This window comes from Muscardinus avellanarius (genome assembly GCF_963383645.1).
Source record: "Muscardinus avellanarius genome assembly, chromosome: 3".
Taxonomy (NCBI): Eukaryota; Metazoa; Chordata; class Mammalia; order Rodentia; family Gliridae; genus Muscardinus; species Muscardinus avellanarius.
In genome coordinates this window covers 27,350,409-27,368,343 of record NC_137788.1, presented here as the reverse complement: position 1 = coordinate 27,368,343, position 17,935 = coordinate 27,350,409, and the positions used below count along the sequence as shown (strand labels likewise).

The 17,935-nt window shown below is 45.7% G+C and overlaps 1 protein-coding gene across 1 annotated transcript in view; it reads left to right on the top strand.

The window, feature by feature from the left end:
- CSMD2 (CUB and Sushi multiple domains 2) overlaps positions 1–17,935 on the top strand; it is a gene marked incomplete at both ends in the record, with an annotated part of 613,548 nt that overhangs the window by 477,411 nt on the left and 118,202 nt on the right. Inside the window, 3 exon segments of the mRNA XM_080690534.1 lie at positions 6,847–7,041; positions 8,443–8,559; positions 11,623–11,736. Of these exon segments, the coding sequence (XP_080546660.1) occupies positions 6,847–7,041; positions 8,443–8,559; positions 11,623–11,736 (426 nt within the window).

Genomic DNA, 17,935 nt, shown 5'->3' with positions numbered 1-17,935 from the left:
TGCAAGCTGCTGTGACCCAAGGCAGGGGGCGGGAGCCTTTCTCCATATCCTGCCAACTTCCCAAATGAGAAACAGAAACACTTTGCTCTAATCTCAGGGAACGACGTTTCAGTTTCAAATCACAAAACCCACTCGGATCAACTTTAGCAAAAACAAAAGAAGGGGGGGGGTGAGTAATTTATCATAAGAATAAAGGAAACAGAAACTCACTCAAAGCAACCTAAGGCAAAAAGAATGTATTATTAGAAAATGTTTTAGTCAGCTTAACTGTTGCTGTGACCAAAGTACCTGATAATAACAACTTAGAGAAGGAAAGAATGACTGGGGCTCATAAGTTGCTGAGGTTTCCGTCCATAGGGCCAGCTCCAAAGCATAATGGTGGTGGCAGCAGGGTGCAAGGAGGGACAGGGGCATGTACTCTCAACATCAGAGAGAAAACAAGGGGGTTGTGGGGAGGGACAGACCTAATCCCCAAGGCCTCATCCCCCAGTGGCATGCCTTCTCCACTCATTGTCCTGCTTGCCTAAGTTACCACCCAATAAATAGATTCAAATTATTAATTCATCAATGGACTTAGCCCTGATGAGCTTAGGACCCTCCTGATTCAGCTGTTTCACCTCTGAACAGTGTTGCATTGCCAATACATGTGTTTTTTCAGGGGACATTTCCTAGCCAAACCACCACAGAAAACAATTCATTCCAACCCAAATTAAACTAAAAAGGGCTCTATATTTTCACAGTATGGATAACAAAAACTCACTCGAACAGAACATAGTGTTTTTAGAAACAAGATCCCACAGGCAGAAGCATAAATCCCAAGGGTTTGGAGTCAGGACAGAGAGTGGGACTCTGGGGCGATCGTTGCTGTTCAGGGCTTGTCTCCTCCCTGTGTCTTGCTGAGTATTTGCTGCGTCCTCCTCTCTGCAAGCTGGTTTTTCTTGCTTCTTGATTCTTCTAGGGAAGGTATGGCTGCCTCACTCTTAACTCAGAAACACACCTCAGTTTATATTCCAATTCCAGGTCCCCAAAGACCTACCAGAGGACTTAGGATTAATTCAAGATCTGCTTGGGAAACATCATGGGATTCAGCTTCTATATCAGGGACCACAGCATATTAGGCATTTTGACGTGTATTCACTCAGCTCAGGAGGTATTAACCGAGCACTTGCTATGTACCAGACACTAACGTGGGGACTGAAAGTGGAACAGGGACCCAAGCCTTGCCTCCAGGGGAGTCACATCCTAGTGACAACCACATTGACAGACGCTTCTCCTGCAGATACGCACCGAATTAGGCCAAGAGGGTGGGTTTTAGGTGTCTGTGGTGTCTTATCCCTCTCTGGACAAACCTGCTAAGAGGTGATGCTCAGTGCGATCAAGTAACCTGTGGAATGTCTGTTAGGCCGGGGCTCTGAGATAAGGTGTCCCATGGGGTCCATCCTCAGAGCAACTTTGCCCTTTGCTAGAAGGAATCAGAGGAGATGCTGTCTTCTGGATACAGTCACTGAAAAAAGAGTCCCAAGGAGCCGATTGTCTTTCTCCTAGCCAGTGAATTAGCAGAAAGGGCAGGGTGGCAGGACCTTCATTTTCCTAAGCCAGCATGGCTGGTAGTCTCCTCTGCACAAGGGGCAGGCTGGGACGTTCCCACCCATGTGTGACACCACTGGCTCATTCAGTAAGTGATTCCTAAGCTGCTCCTTCATGCCATGCTTTATGCTGGACACTGAGAATACAACAGTGTGCAAATGGCCTGGTCTCTACCCCAGTCAGTGTACTTCAAATGTGAATGAGAAGAACAGCAAATAGGGAGACAAACTAAAAGTAAGAAGAATAAGAAGTTAGGAAAGAAAAGAACTGGCTACTCTGAGAAGGAAAACTGAGACACCATTCAGTTGGTAGCTGATGCAGGCCATGCTGAGCAGGGGTCTTTTGGATAGGGCCTTGAAGATTGAGTAGAAGCCCTCTGCAGGAGGGGGGAGTACTTCAGAGCGAAGAGTCGAAAACATGTGTAAGAGAATCTGCAGTAACTCAGGAAAGGCCAAAATGAATCAACTTTTATCAGAAGGCTCTAAAATGTATTTTTTATTTCAAACCCTTGAGAGTAATGCAGTGAGCCTGGGAATTCTGGCCAGATTTATACACCTTGTTCCCACCCCATCTCCACTCCCTGACATTGCCACAGGTCTTCCTTTAGAAGTTCAAAATGGAAATGTCCTCATCTTGGCTCATTTTATTCTGTGTGTGTGTGTGTGTGTGTGTGTGTGTGTGTGTGTGTGTAGGTCTGGGGACAGAACCCAGAAGCATTTGACCTCCAAGCTACACCTCCTGCCCTATTTTTTATTCTTCATTTTGAAACAGGGTCTTACTAAGCTGCGGAGGGCCTCACTAAGTAGCTGAGGCTGTCTGCAAACCACAACCCTCCAGTCTCAGCCTCCCAAATGCTGGAATTACAAGCGTGCACCACCACGCCTGGCTTATCTTGGCCCATTTTAAAGTAACATGTGTTCTGAAAATGTAACTTGTCCCTAGTACATCCATACCTTGAAATACCAGTGTAAACAGTTGTGATCTCATTACCAATGTTTTATATAATAACAGGGGCATGTAAATTCTATTCCAGGGGTTTGAAAGCTTTTTCTATAATGGGCCAGAGAGTAAATATTTTGTTCCAGATGGGCTCTGTTGCCACTGCCTGCTCTGCTGTTGTAAAGATAAAACAGCTGCAAGCAGGGTATAAACAAGGGGTGTGGCTGTGTTCCAATAAAACTTTATTTACAAAAACAGGCAGCCAGCAAACAAGGTGTCGCGGTTCCCTTTTCTGTATGAGCAAGATGGCACCATATGTGGTAATCTGGAATCTAGTTTATTTTTGTCCACCAGTAGCTCTTGGGCATCTTCCCACATCAGTATTCAAAGGGTTCTGCTATCCTTTTTAAAGGCTGCTGGTATTTCAGCGGATGGCTCTAATCCAACCCTTTAAACCAATTCCTTGTGGGTTGAAATGTTCGGGTTGTTGTTTTCAGTATTTTTTGCAATTACCAAATTTGGAAATGGACCTCATCGACTAGGGCCAGCGAGAAGCTGGTTCCTCTCATTTTCCCATTTCGGAGGGCTTGGATTCTTATTTATTATTATCATCACCCATGTTGTAGCCATTCCGCCTCATCATCCACAGCTGAGCTCTGGTTTGGCAGACTGAAAGCCTGATTTTGGTCTTAATTCTCTCTCTTAATAGCTGAATGGGTTGGAAAACTCATTTAGCTGCTCCGATCACCACATTCCTCATCTGTATCCTGAACATGAGCATACCTGGCCCTGCCTCCCGCAGAGGGTACCGCGAGACAGAAATGAGATAACAAATTGGAAAGAGCTTTGGAAATTATAGGTAATATTCGTATGTCAGGGACTAGCATCATTTTCCATTATCCTCATCGTTATTATTAATGTGATAATGCTTGGAATGATAAGCGCATATTCCTCTGAAATGTGAGTAAATAGACCACAGACTCTAGTTGGATTCACTGATGTGGCTGTTGATTTTCTCCGCCACCACATCTTCAGCCAAACAATACAGCCACCACTGTATTATGTGACGTGCCAAGTATGGGCAGCCCTGGTGCCAGGTTCTGTGCTGATGGCTGGGGGTATGAGAGGATGGGTGTCCTCCAAGAGTTTAGGATCCACTAGAAAAAAAATACGCTTTTTCTATCCTACCAAGACAACATGGTACATTCTATAATTAGGGAAAGAAAAACAGATTCTGCCAAGGAGAAGGCAAAGTTTAAGAAGCCTGCTCAGAGAGGATGGCATGGAACAGTATAGAAGTTTGCTGTGAAGAAAAGGGAAGAAATGATGTTCTGGTGACTCTAAAGTTCTGGGGCAGGCGTACCCCATTGGGGACCAATGCAGCATGGGCATTACCCCAAAACACAGTTGCCTCAATGAGGGAAAAGGAATCTGGAGATTGGCATGCAGGACTGCTGAGGAAGCTTCACCCAGGGTACTTTTGGTTTTTTGCTCTACCAGGCTGGTCCATGAATTCCATCTTCATTCACATATCAGATTCAAGATGGCGACTGGGATCAAGCCATTGTGTCTGAGTTCTAGACTGATGGGAGGAGGAAGGAAAGAGGGAAGGAAGGGCCCATGCGCATTCTCTCCACTAAACCATCTTCCCTTCTGCAGCTTTTCAGAAAGTTCCATATTTATCCATTAAAGACAGTGAAGGAGTGCCTACTGTGTGCCAGGCACTGGGGTTCAGCCATGGGCAAAGCTGAAAAACTTCCCTCCCCTCCGAACCTGCATTCCATCAGAGGGGAAGAGAAAAATAAAGTAGATAGATAGTAGATAAGAGAATATTGATCGTAGTGGAAATACATCCAAGAAGGGTGGAGGCAAATGCTAGGGAAAGGAATATTAAGTAGCGATGCTAAATAGTTGCTTAGGGAGGATGTCACTAAGAAGACACTGAGCTGTCCTCAAGGAGGTGAGAGAAGGGGCCACAGATGGAGGGGTGTTCTGCACACAGAGGCGAAGGTATTTGGAGAAGAGTTGTCAAACAGATGAATGGAGGCTTGCGAGGTCCAGTGTGTGCGGAACCTTGTAGGCTTGAGAGGACTTTGTCTTCTATTCTAAACGAACAGGAGCCTGCCTATCAGAATAGTCTCAGACCACTCGACAGAGCCACCTAGGAGGCTGGGAAATTCAGAGCTTAGCTGGTACCTTGAGGCTCTGAATCATATCTGAATTTCATTATTTAAGGATAAAGTGGGGTGGGGTGGATCTTGGTTACCACACCTACTCCTGCTTCTCATGAGCTCTGTGAGCTTGGGTCTATGTTCCTTGATTTATCTGAACTTTAAATAAGATTTGACCAGCTGTGCATTTACAAAAAGGAGAGGTGAAACATAAGACGCGGTGATAGTATGTCGTATCTCTGCGATCTACATACAGGTCACACCCTGGCCACTTTTATTCTGGCCCGAGCCACATGGCTTAGAGAGAAAACAGGTCTGGTGCATGGACTGCGGCACCCCAGGAGGGGTCCTTTGCTCAGTGGGTGGCTTGATCTTGGTGCAGGAGCACCTCCAGGACTGCTCCATGCATGAGTAGAGACTTAAAGAGCAGGCAGGTCAAAAGGGCTGAAATGCAAGAGCGGGCGAATGTGACAGGATTGCTGACGCTCGGGGTCCTGTTGCATCAGTCCACAGGCTGATTGGCAGCTAAGTGACAACTTCAAACAGCAGCTGCCACCTGTGTCACTCATCCCAAAGGTGTCCAGGTAGCAGGGACTGCTCTCGGCCAAGTTCCTCCTGAGCCATTCACATCTGAACTTTGATCCCTTCTGCTCCATCTCCCTCCTCCCCCAACATCAGAGCCCTTTTGCAAAGGCCGTCAGCACCTCCTCGTGATCCCCACACCTATCAATTGTCGCCATAGCATAGGCACCAAGACTCCAGCCCAAGCTGTTCAGTTGCTTGTTCAGCCTCGGCCTGCACCGCCCAGCCCTGCTGATTGGCCCCTTGACCATCAGTGATCAAGGAGGACCGAGGGAAAGCCATGATGGATGATGGCAGCGAGCAGTGGCTCCTCAGAACTGCTTGGGGTTTCCAGCTGAGGCAGTGAAAGCTGTAGAGCGTCTTTGAGAGATTCAGGTCCCAGCTAGTACTCTGAGTCCTCCGGCAATGTCAAATACATTGCAGAGGACAGCCACGTTGGCTCTTAGGCACATGTACTGTATGTCTGATTGGGAAGACACCTAAGAATCAGTGGCCAACAGAAAACTATTGTGGCTTTAATAGAGCAGCAAGCACTCCACACCCAATGCAAAGCCCTAGAAAACTGTATTAGAGACTTATTGGTTGGGGGAGTCAAACCCGACATGCGAGTGGGTATTCCCACGTCCTCCTGTATCTAGGTATTGATCCCAAGCCCACAGTGGTGCCCGCAAAGGGTGGATGGAGAGAAAGGGAAAGGGCAGTCTCCAAAAGCAAACTGTCACCTGCTTTCCCACTGGAGGCAAAAGCCAAGGACACCTGCCGGCTGAGGAGACCTGCAGGGTCACAAGGAGCAGAGGGCTGGACTGCACTCGAGCACTGAGCTTTACCATAGGAGCCCTTCCAGACCCCGCGGCATGAGCCGGGGCGTCACAGGGCGGGGTGAGGGGGATCAGCCATCAGAGCAATACTTGTTCCCTCCTGGAAGCAGGTAGTGAGAGGAGGCCTGGAAAGTTCAGCTCCCGCTCCTGTGGTTCAGCTCCTGTGGGTCACAGGAGGAATGTGGGGGAAGAGGGAATGTTTCATGCTTTCATGCGGTTTCCAGCCTCAGATTTCTAACCAAACTTAGAGAAGTTTCTAGACTTAAAGAGGATAGGATCAATGCCGGGTATGGTGGTGCATGTCTGTGATCCCAGCATTCAGGAGGCTGAGTCCAGAGGATCCCGGTTCGCGGACAGCCTCAGCTACTCAGTGAGACCCTCTGCAACTTATAATAAAGAATAAAATATATAATAAAGAATATATAATAAAGAATTTAAATAAATATAATAAAGAATAAATAAATATAAAGAATATAAATAAAATAAATAAATATAAATAAATAAAAATAAAGAATAAATAAATATAAAGAATATATAATAAAGAATATATAATAAAGAATAAAAAATAGGGCAGAGGGTGTAGCTCAGAGGTTGAATGCTTCTGGGTTCTATCTCCAGTAATGCAAAGAGAGAGAAAAGAGGGGGTGGGGGGATAGAATCAACAACCCTGAGGCCCCAGAGAAATGCTGCTAATGAGCTGTGTGTGTGTGTGTGTGTGTGTGTGTGTGTGTGTGTGTGTCTTTTTCTAGAAAACCCACGCGAGTCCTGTTTTGACCCCGGTTCCATCAAGAACGGCACACGAGTGGGGTCCGACCTGAAGCTGGGCTCTTCCATTACCTACTACTGCCACGGAGGCTACGAGGTTGAGGGCTCCTCCACCCTGAGCTGCGTCCTGGGGCCCGAGGGGAAGCCCGTGTGGAACAACCCACGGCCAGTCTGCACAGGTGCTGGGGATGGGTCTGAGGGCCTGCGGTGGGCGGCCAGCTGGAGAGGGGGGGAGTGAAACATGGTCCCCAGAGGAGCTTCTTGCATCCAAGCATGGTGGTGTACACCAGGCCTTGGTGTACCTGCTCACTCACTTGGTGAGCCCCCCAGCCCCAGAGCAACCCCAGACAACCCCGGGCTCCCTCCTCCCGGGGTGCTCTCTGGGGGCATGTCTGCGGCCCTCTGTTGAGGCCATGAGCAACTCTCTGAAAGGGAGGGATACACCAAGGACCCAGTGCACCCCACTGCACTCCCAGTACTTGGGAGGCTGAGACAAGAGGATCATAGTTTTAAGACTATACTTAGCAACTTAGTGAGACCCTGTTTCAAAATGGAAAAGTAAACTCAGGCTGAGGGTATAACTCAGACAGAAGTAGAATGTCCTGGGTTCAATCCCCAGTAACACACACACACACATCACATACATGACACCACACACACACACACACACACACACACACACACACACACATATACACAGTGCCTCCTGCAAGCAGGGCCTGGGAATCTAACTGCCTATGACTGGGGATGGTTCATAATTCACCAGGCATGCCAGTCCCTGCTGGTGTGTCTCCCTGGGAACCCACAGTGTCCCACCCCCTTTCAGACAGTTGCTCAACAAAGGGCTGCAGACAGATATGGCCCCAGAGGGCATCCCAGGAGGAGGGAGCTCCTGGGTGGCCAGGGCTTGCTCTGGGACCTGGGTGGATCACTGAGGGCTTGGCTGGATAAAATAAGGCCACAGAGTAGGCTGACTCCAAGTGGCCTAGATTAGCCTGGGGTCCTAGCAAGAAAAGCAGGAGTGAGTGTCTCTCGAGGACCTCAGGAGCTCAGGACCACCCAAGTTGAAAAGCATGGCGGCCCCTTTGGTTAGGTCAGCAAGGGAGGTGGGCACTGAGGTCACCCCCTGTGGAAATTGGCAGCAGGGATGGGAACAGAAGGTGGCTGGGCACGTGGTTCATGGCAGGTTAGTCTGAAGGTAGAAGCTTTGGTCTCCTGCTCATGAGACACCAGCTGCCCAGGTACACATCTGCAATGGGACAACAGACCATCGCTGGGCCCCAAGTGTAAGCAGGAGAGATCCTGATGTACATCCCAAGGCTGCGCCTTTAGGGACTGATGCCACTGTTAATAATTAGAGGGCACAGGCTGACGTGTGCCCAGGAAGGTGTTTGATGACATCAGGGTGGGTTTCAGACCAGGCCAGGGATGGATGTCCATGGGCAGGACAGTGTCCTCGGATTTCCCCATCTTCTTGCTCTTAGCCGCCCACCTGGGGCAGGCTGGGAGAAGAAGGTGGAGTGTACAGCTAATGAGAGGTCCACAAGGTCACCTGGCCCCTTCTCTGGTTTTTCTTTCAGCTCCCTGTGGAGGACAGTACGTGGGTTCAGATGGAGTGGTTTTGTCGCCCAATTACCCCCAGAACTACACCAGCGGACAGACCTGCTTATATTTTGTCACCGTCCCCAAGGACTATGGTATGGGTTTCATTCATTTGCTTTTATGTTTCCTGACTCTTACCCCATTTATTCCAAAATGGCCAGCTCCTCCCTCGGGCTCTTCCCAATTATCCACTTCCCCGTTAGAATGGACAGAGCACCCCCAGGGTGGACAGCTAGTGTCAATCCTTAGAAACACCCTGTAGGACGAACTCCTGACACTGGAAGAAGAAAGGGTGTGATGAGGCCATAGGATACAAGGCTGATGAAGGACCGAGGCTCCTGGTGCAGCCTGTGGTCCAGGAGCAGGATGGAAAGGAGAGATGGATGGAGCTGGGCTTGAAAGCACAGGTGAGGGATTGGAAGCCACATCATTCTGGGTTCCCATCTGAGACACGGAGCCTGGTCCAGCATCTATTGGTAGGAGAAACAAGAAAAATGTGAGAAGAATCCCCTTGACCTAAGAAGACAGAGAAACTTCTGGATCTCAAGAGATCCAGGCAGCAGAAACCAGGACCATCACCTGATTGGCAGTGGGGACCTTCACATGAGATCCTGAAGGGCAGCTGGGTGACTGGCCTGGATGATTTCTCCCTGGACCTCCTCTTTGTAGGAAGACTACTAACTGCTTCAAAATAGTTGATGGTGACGGTCAGGTCCCCTGACCATCTGGGAGAAGAGAAGAGGGGCCTGCAGACTGCTGGCAGCTTATTCCCCAAGATAGGGCGAGCCTGGAGCAGTCCCAATGCTTGAGTGACTCTGCAAGTATCTAGTGAGCATCTGATGGAACCACATGCTCTGCAGGGTCCCTGGGCCACCAAGACAGGAGAAACGTGCTCCTGCTCTATCAACTCCCAGCCTTGCCTTCACTCAAAGCTCTGGACACCTGTGCGCCCACTCCTGCTACAGCAGCAAGCTAATGGGCACTGGTTCTAGGAGAAGAGTAGCAATCTGCCCCATGCATCTTCTTGCCAGGGAGGCCAAGCCCTGAGCTGGGGATTAGGGGGAGATCTTCCCCTCTGAATCTGGACCACTTGTCCCCCAGTTTCGCTGCCTGCTTCCACATGATCTTGGAGATCTTTCTGTAATCCCCAGTGTAAAGTGGCCTGCCTTACCCTATCATTCTATTCCATTACCCCAGAAACTTGACCCTCTGAAATCATTTTGTTAATCTTGCTTAATTGTTTGGGAGTGAAGGGTTGGCCCCACAAAAATGTACATTTTGGGTTTGGGGGGGTTTGTTTGTTTTGTTTTGTTTTGCTTTTGTGGTACTGGAGATGAAACCCAGGGGCATTTTACCTCTGAGCTACACCCCAGCCCTATTTTTTTTTTTTTTTTTTTTTTTTTTTTGCGGTACTGGGGATGGAACTCCAGAGCATTCTATATCTCTGAGCTACACCCCCAGACCTATTTTTTATTCTTTATTTTGAAACAGGATCTCACTAAGTTGCAGAGGGCCTCACTAAGTAGCTGAGGCTGGTCATGAACCCGGATCCTCCTGTCTCAGCCTCCCGAATGCTGGGATTACAAGCATGCGCCACCACGCCCGGCTCCTATTTTTTATTCTTTATTTCGAAACAAGGTCTCACTGAATTTCAAAGGGCCTCATAAGTAGCTGAGGCTGTTTGGAAACTACAATCCTCTGCCTCTCGTCCACCTAGAATTGCACATTTTGTGAGAGCAGGAGACCTGCATGTCCTAGTCACCACTGCAGGGAGGTGCCTGCCACCAGCCCTAACTCAGCACCCACTGCCAGAGGACAGAATGTCCCCCACTCTTTCCCCTCTGCTGAACTCAGCACAACAAACATTGTCTCATCAGGCAGGCGACCCCGTAGACTTAGTCATTCCCTTTCAGCCCCAATACACACACACACACACACACACACACACACGCGCGCGCACATGCGCGCGCGCAACATACCTGTACAACATGAATGCACACACAATGAACACAAAACACACACAGGCACTTACCTCCTACTTCCTACATGCTCAAGGCTCTGAGCCAAAGTAGAGAAGGATCTACCCTGGCTCCCGCCCTCGGTCCTCCAAGCCAGCTGGAGACGGGAACAGACAGAATGAACAGGGGGCTGGCAGATATCTCAGTGGGAGCTGTGCCCACTCTAGCCTGGGAGTGACCCCTGTCCCTCCATCAGTGACTGGCTGAGAGGAGAGGGCTGGCAGCCTGACTAGCCATCGAATGGCAGGGCTTTTGGCCTGATCTGAGTGGGAACTCAAGAGGAATATGGCCCATGGTGTTTCAGCCCCCTGCCTTTAAATAGCTCAGTGAAACCGGGCATGGTGGCACACACTTATAATCCCAGTATTTGGGAGGCTGAGACGGGAGGATACCGATGTGCAGCCTGCCTCAGCTACTTATTGAAGCCCTTTGCAACTCAGTGAGACCCTGTTTCAAAATAAAGAACCAAAAATAGGGCTGGGGGTGTAGCTCGAAGGTAGAATGCCCCTGGGTTGCATCCCCACTTCCACAAAAAAAAAAAAAAAAAATTGCTGAGCAGCCTCGGGGATCTCTCTCAGCCTCTGAAAAAGTCATGGTTAAAGAAGAAGATGGTGCACATGGCAAGAGTGCTACCTAACATCCAGCAGGTGCTTAATAAATGTCCTCTTCCCTCTTGGGTAAAATGAAGTGGAGATATTTCCTTGCTTCTCCCCAGGAGTACCTTGCTACTCCCACCCCCTTTCTTCCATGTGGGACACTCTGTATCCAGGGGCTCAGCTGGATCTTTGAAGAAGGAAAAAGAGAGCATGCAGGGTCCTGAGATCACAGGAGAATGGGGGTATTACCAAAACTATTGCTAGGCCTTGAGCAGCTGCTGCAGCTGATACCTAGAAAGGAATAGCACCTCCACCAGCCAGACCTTGGCCACAGACCTCTTTGTTGTCTTGGGTCCCGTGGAGAAGGCCAGCCCTGGCTTTCCCAGCTCCCTGTGCCAGTGTCCAGATGTTGGTTGTTGGAACTTGTTGGCTCCCCTGGGGTATCCTCTTTCGGCCCCGGCTCACCGACCCCTGAGCCCTCTGTGTGCCCCAGCATGCCCGCCCGTCCACACTCAGCTCTCCCTCCGCACTGTCTCCTCCACAGTGGTATTTGGCCAGTTCGCCTTCTTCCACACGGCCCTCAACGACGTGGTGGAGGTACACGACGGCCACAGCCAGCACGCTCGGCTCCTCAGCTCCCTCTCGGGCTCCCACACAGGTACCCAGGGTCGTGCGGCCAGCTGGGGGGTCACGGGCTGGCTTCTAGGGACGAGGCCCTGTAAGCACCGCGTGGCCCCGGGGTGGGGGGACTGCACAGCTGCGTGCCTGTTGTCCTCTGGGTGTCTCTAGACACGGCCAGCTCCTGAGAGTGCCCACGTGGCTTGGGGCTCCCCGAGTGCCTCGGCACACTCCCAGTGACATGTTCAGACCAAACCTTTTTTCCTAGTCATCTGCAGGTTACATTCTCATTGTGGAAAATCTAAAGGTGAAATAAAATAATCATAAGAGAGAGTTTAGATAAAAACCACCCCAGAAGACCCACTGATAAGATACAGTTTATTTCTTTCTAGTCTTTATATCTGCTTAGACTTAATCTTTTCCATATTTTATTGAATAAAACAATATGCATGATTTTGCTGAAATAGTCACTGTGAACTTTTCTCTGCCATTATTTTTCTTTTATAATAAGATTGTTAAGTGCTGCTTAGTAGTCTCTCACCGATATTTGAGATTTATGTGATGAATTCTCTTCAGAGTCCCTTTAGATGGTTCCCACTTTCTTACTCCTACGGGTAGTAATTCAATAATTTATACATATATCTTTACACACATCTCTGCCTCCTACCTTAAAATATTTAGAAGCAAAATGGGCAGTTAAAGGATATGTGAAGTCATTAAGGCTTTTTATCTAGATTGTCAGATGCCCTCTAGAAAGATCTTGCTTACTTTGTTCTTTGAAGAGAACATGCTTTATTCTTACAAAACTAGTTAATTAAAAAACCAGAAGCCCCATCAATTTGAAAAGTGAAAATGATATCTCATTTTCTAATTTTCTTTTTTTATTACTAGTGATGTGGAAACCTCTTTATAATGTGTTTATTGGGTCATGCGTTATTTTTGTTTGTGATTTTGTGTTGATTTTTCAATTAGCACTTGTTTTCTTACTTACTTAGCAAAACTCCATAATATTATAAGCTATATATTATATACAATAAAAAACCTCTTATCTCGATTATGTGCTGTAAAAAGCTTTCCCCACCAGTTTTTCATTTTCCATTTAATTTTCTTCAGAGTAGATTTTAATGTCAGAAAATTTAAATTTCCCATGATATCAAATCTATCAATGTTTTCTTTTATAGTTTCACCTTTGCTTTTATGCTGATCAAACAAATATTCCTCTGTGTTTTCTCTTGCTTCTTTTTAGTTTTATTGTTTTGCCTTAATACCTTTGGAATTTATTTTGATTTATTATTTGATATGGGAAATCTAACCAGTTATAGTTAATCAGTTGTCCTTGTGGAATCTTCCAAATGCCAGATTTGCATATACTAAATTTTTATGAAGTTAAGGATCTGTTCCTAGACTTTTGCTCTATTTCCTCCAGTGTCTGTTTATTCTTGTATCAGTTCTAGTTATAACAATACTGTAATAGTGTTTAATGTTATAATATTTTAAATACACGGTCCTGTCATCCTCGTGGTAATTCTTTGTTTGACTTTTTTTTTTTTTGCTTTCTTAATAATTTTATGGGTGCATAGTAATTACACACCCTGGTGAGAGTCAAAGTGCCATAAACCCACATATCTCTTGGTGTGCCCCTTCTCCCGGCCCCTCACTCCCCTCTCCCTGCACGTCAGTGAGGCAGGGGGTGACGGCCTTTTAGGTGGGCATGGCGGTACTTGAGCTGCTTCCTTCTTCAGCCTTCCTTTTCCCCTCCCTACCTCCCACCCCAATCCCCTCCCACTGTCCTAGTGGTCTCTCTCTTCATTTATGTAAGGTGCCTTTTGTGTCCTGTTTTGTCTTTCACTTCCTCATATCCAACCCTTGACTTTCTCAGACTTAGCATAATATTCTCTAGCTCCGTCTATTTTCCTACAAATGAGCCTAGGCATCCATCAGCAGACGAATAGATACAGAAATTGTGGTTTATACACACAACGGGGTTCCTTGAGTGGGGTTCCACTCAAGCCTTAAAGGTGGACAGAATTGTGTCATTTGCGGGACCATTTCTGATTTTTACTTGGAATGCTTAGAACATTTTACTTTTGGTTTCATTTTTACTTTTGGTTTCATTTAAGTTTATAATGTCTATTAGCTTTCTATTTGTTTCTTTTAATCTCCTTGTATTGGTATATTATAATTATACATCACACTGAGATTCAATGTGATAAAAAAAAAAACATGCATGCACACAGCACTGGTGTGATGATCTCTGGACGCCCCTCCTCTCCCCACCACCTCCCTGTACATGTTAGTGAGAGTGGCAGTGAGACCTTCTTATGTGGGCAGAGCATTGTTTGAGCCGATTCCTTTCCCCTCCCCATGTCCCTCTCCCAGCCCCTTCCACGAGTCCACTAGTCTCTCTCCTCAATTATCTCAAGTTTCTTTTTTCTTTTTTTTTTCCTCTTTTCTCTCTAGCTTCCACATATGAGAGAAAACATTTGGCCTTTGATTTTCTGAGACTGGCTGATTTCACTTAGCACAATCTCTAATTCGATCCCTCTTCTTGGAAATGACAATTTTGTTCTTTATGGCTCAGTAAAATTCCATTGTATGTATACAGCACATTTTTGTTATCCATTCATCAGTTGACAGACACCTAACTTGGTTCCACACTTTGGCTGTTGTGGATTGTGCTGCTGTAAACACGAATATGCATGTATCACTATGGTAGTCTGACTTTAATTCTTTTGGAAAGATACTGAGAAGTGATATAGCTGAGTCATATAGTGGTTCCATTTCTCTTTCTTTCTTTCTCCCTTTCTTTCTTTCTCTCTTTCTTTCTTTCTTTCTTTCTTTTTTTTTTTTTTGTGGTACTGGGGGTGGAACCCAGAGGCTTTCTACCTCTAGGCTATACTCCCAGATCTATTTTTTAATATTTTATTTGGAAACAGGGTCTAAGTTGCTGAGAGCCTCGCTAAGTAGCTGAGGCTGGCTTCAAACCTGTGCGATCCTCCTGTCTCAGCCTCCCAAGCGCGGGGATTACAAGCGTGCGCCACCATGCCCGGCTAGTGGTTCCCTTTCTCATCTTTTGAGGAACCTTTACACTGATCCCCACAGTGGTTGTACTGATTGGCAGTCCCACTAACAGTGTATAAGAGTTTCTGTTTTCCCAAATCCTAGCCAGCATATTATTGTTTGTATTTTTTTTTTTTTTTTTTGGTGGTGGTACTGGGGTTCCTGGAAGCCCTTCTACCTCTGGGCTACACTCCCAGACCTATTTTTTAATTTTTGGAAACAGGGTCTCTTAAGCCAGCGCTGCTGACTTTGATCCTGCACAATCCTCCTGTCTCTGCCTCCCAAGTGTGGGGATTACAAGCGTGCGCCACCATGCCCGGCATTGCTTGTATTCTTGATGCTTGCCATTCTAATTGGGGTTAGATGGAATCTCGGGGTAATTTTGATTTGCATTTCCCTGATTGCTAATGTTCTTGAACATTTTTAATATATTTATTGGCCACTTGTACTTTTTCTGAGAAGTGTCTATTCAGCCCAGTTACCCATTTTTCTAGATTATTTAATTTTTAATTAAATCCATTTTATTTTTAATAATCCATTTTTAATTCTCTGTATGTGCTAGATATTAGTCCTATATCAGAAGAAGCTGGTAAAGATCCTCTCCTACTACGTAGGCTCTCTCTTCAGGCTCTTGATTGTTTCCCTTGCTGCACAGAAGCTTTTCAAATTGATGCCATCCCATTTATTGATTCTCAGGTTTGTTTCCTGAGCTTTGGAGATATTACTGAGGGAGTCTCTACCAGTATTTCTGTGTTGGAGAGTTTAGAGATTAGTCCTCTATCAGAAGAGTAACTGGCAAAGATTTTCTCCCACTCTCTAGGCTCCTTCTTCAGACTCTTGATTATTTCCTTTGGTTATTCTTGCTTAAAGAAAATTTTTAAATGTGTTCTCAAGTTTAAAAATTACATAAAAATTTGACTAGAATTTATAAAACTCTTAGATGAAATTGGATAGAAGACACATTGTGTGTGTGTGTGTGTGTGTGTGTGTGTGTGTGTGTGTGTGTGTGTGTGAGGGAGGGGGAGAAGGAGAGAAGGACTAAATTAGAGAGATTCTATCTCTGAGCTAGACCCCCAGCCTTATTTTCTATTTACTTAGTTTTATTTTGAATCAAGGTCTCTCTTAATTGCTGAGGATCTTCCTAAATGGCTGAAGCTGGCCTTGAATCCTCCTGTCTCAGCCTCCCAAGCGTTGGGATTACAGGCACGTGTCACTGTGCCTGGATGGAAGGCACATCTTTATATTAACTCAGTACTTCCCATCCAAAAATCTAGTGTGACTCTCCACTTATTATTATCTATTATTATTATGAGTTATCTTCTGAGCCCATTGGGAGGATGCTATGATTGTCATTTAGGATGTATTTGTTTTTTGTTAACTTCATTTCTAGATGTTTCATTGTTTTTTAGTTGTCACTTTTGTTGCTGCTACAAATGGGTCTTTTTTTTCCCCCCCTCGTATGGTCCAACTGGTCTTTACTAGTAAACTCCAAGACTGGCATTTTGGTGTTCATTTTGTAAAGTCATTGAGCCCTCCACAAGGATGCTATCATTGCTAACTAATTCTTGGCTTCTGGGCAAAATGCAATGTCATTTGCAAATAAACTTGCCTCATTATTTTATTTCCTCTTCTTCAGTGGTTTTTCTTTTATTTTTTTTCCCAAGGTTTCTGGTCTATCCGGGCATATTACTTTAATTTCAATGTGGCCATTTTGTCTTTCAGTAAAATTATTTCATAATTTTTCTAAATTTAGCAATATCATTTTATATATATATGAGGACGATGTTTAATAGCCTTTGTTTTTGTGGTTAGATCACCTGCTTTTATAAGACTGCATTCTTAATGCTTCTTTTTTTTTAGAGGTTTTGTGGGATTTCGTTAATTTGTTTTAAATTTTTTATTGCTCTAATTTATCACATTTTCTGTGGAATTTGCTGTTTCTTTATAATTAACCTCTGCCTTGATTCCATAATTTCTCTCCTCTGCTTCTTCAAATTACTTTGCTCTTCTTGTTCTAAGTTCTCGAGCTGAGCGCTTCATCTGTTATCTTCCCTGTGCAGTAAAGAGCACCTCTACACCCTACATTCACTTCGGGCTTCCTGCCATACGTTTTGGTTATGTACTATCTTCATTATCACTGCTTCCTAAGTTGCTCTGATGCAAGGGGCTAGTGAAGAATGTCTCTTCTTTCCTCCCTAAGAATTTGAATTTGGTTCTTGTTTCAGTACTCTGTTATGTTGATTTCTATTTTGATGGCCAGGTGGTTAGAAAATGTGACATGTGCCATCTCTACTTTGAAGAGTAAATGAGATCTTCCCAGTAGCCAAGGACAGTTGTTTTAAAATTATCTAAGTATCTTAAAGATAAAACTTAAGAAAGATAAAACAAAGAAGTGTTTTCTGTAGCGTGTAGGCCAGGTGGCAGGAAGGGACCAGCTGGGGCTCTTTAAGCCATGCTCTGGGCTCTGGCTTCCCTCTGAGACTCTTGCTGGGTCACTGCAGCCACACCAGCTGACCTCTCTGAGCTTCCCTGTCCTCATCTGGGAAATGTAGACAAGAGTTCTACTTCACAAAATTATTGATAGGAGTAATTGGGCTTTGAAATTGCTATGATATCGTTCTTACTCAATTTTATTTTTCAAATCCACAAAATCCATCTATCAAGGAAACTCCGACAAATGATTTTTCCATGCCACAAACCCCCACACATAATACACTGAGGCAAGAGTCCAAACCAGGATCTTGACGTGTAAGACGCTGTTCCAGTATCAACTGATTGATCACAGAAGTGTAAGGATGTGTATGTGACCTGCAGTTAAAGAAAGATTGATGGGTGTATATGTAGACCTAAAATTTAAATATGGACATATAGCCGGACATGATGGCGCATGTTTGTAATCCCAGCATTCGGGAAGCTGAAGCAGGAGGATCGAGGTTTGGGGCCAGTCTCAGCTACTTAGTGATGTCCTTTGCAACTCAGTGAGATCCTGTTTCAAAATAAAGAATAAAAAATAGGGCTGGAGGTGTAGCTCAGAGATAAGAATGTCCCTGGGTTCCATCCCCAGTACCACAAAAAAAGATATATGGATATATAAGTATAGATATAGATGCACAAGACCAAAAGAAATGGAAGGAAGGAGAGAAAAACGGGGGTAAAAGGAGGGAGGAACTGAGAGATTA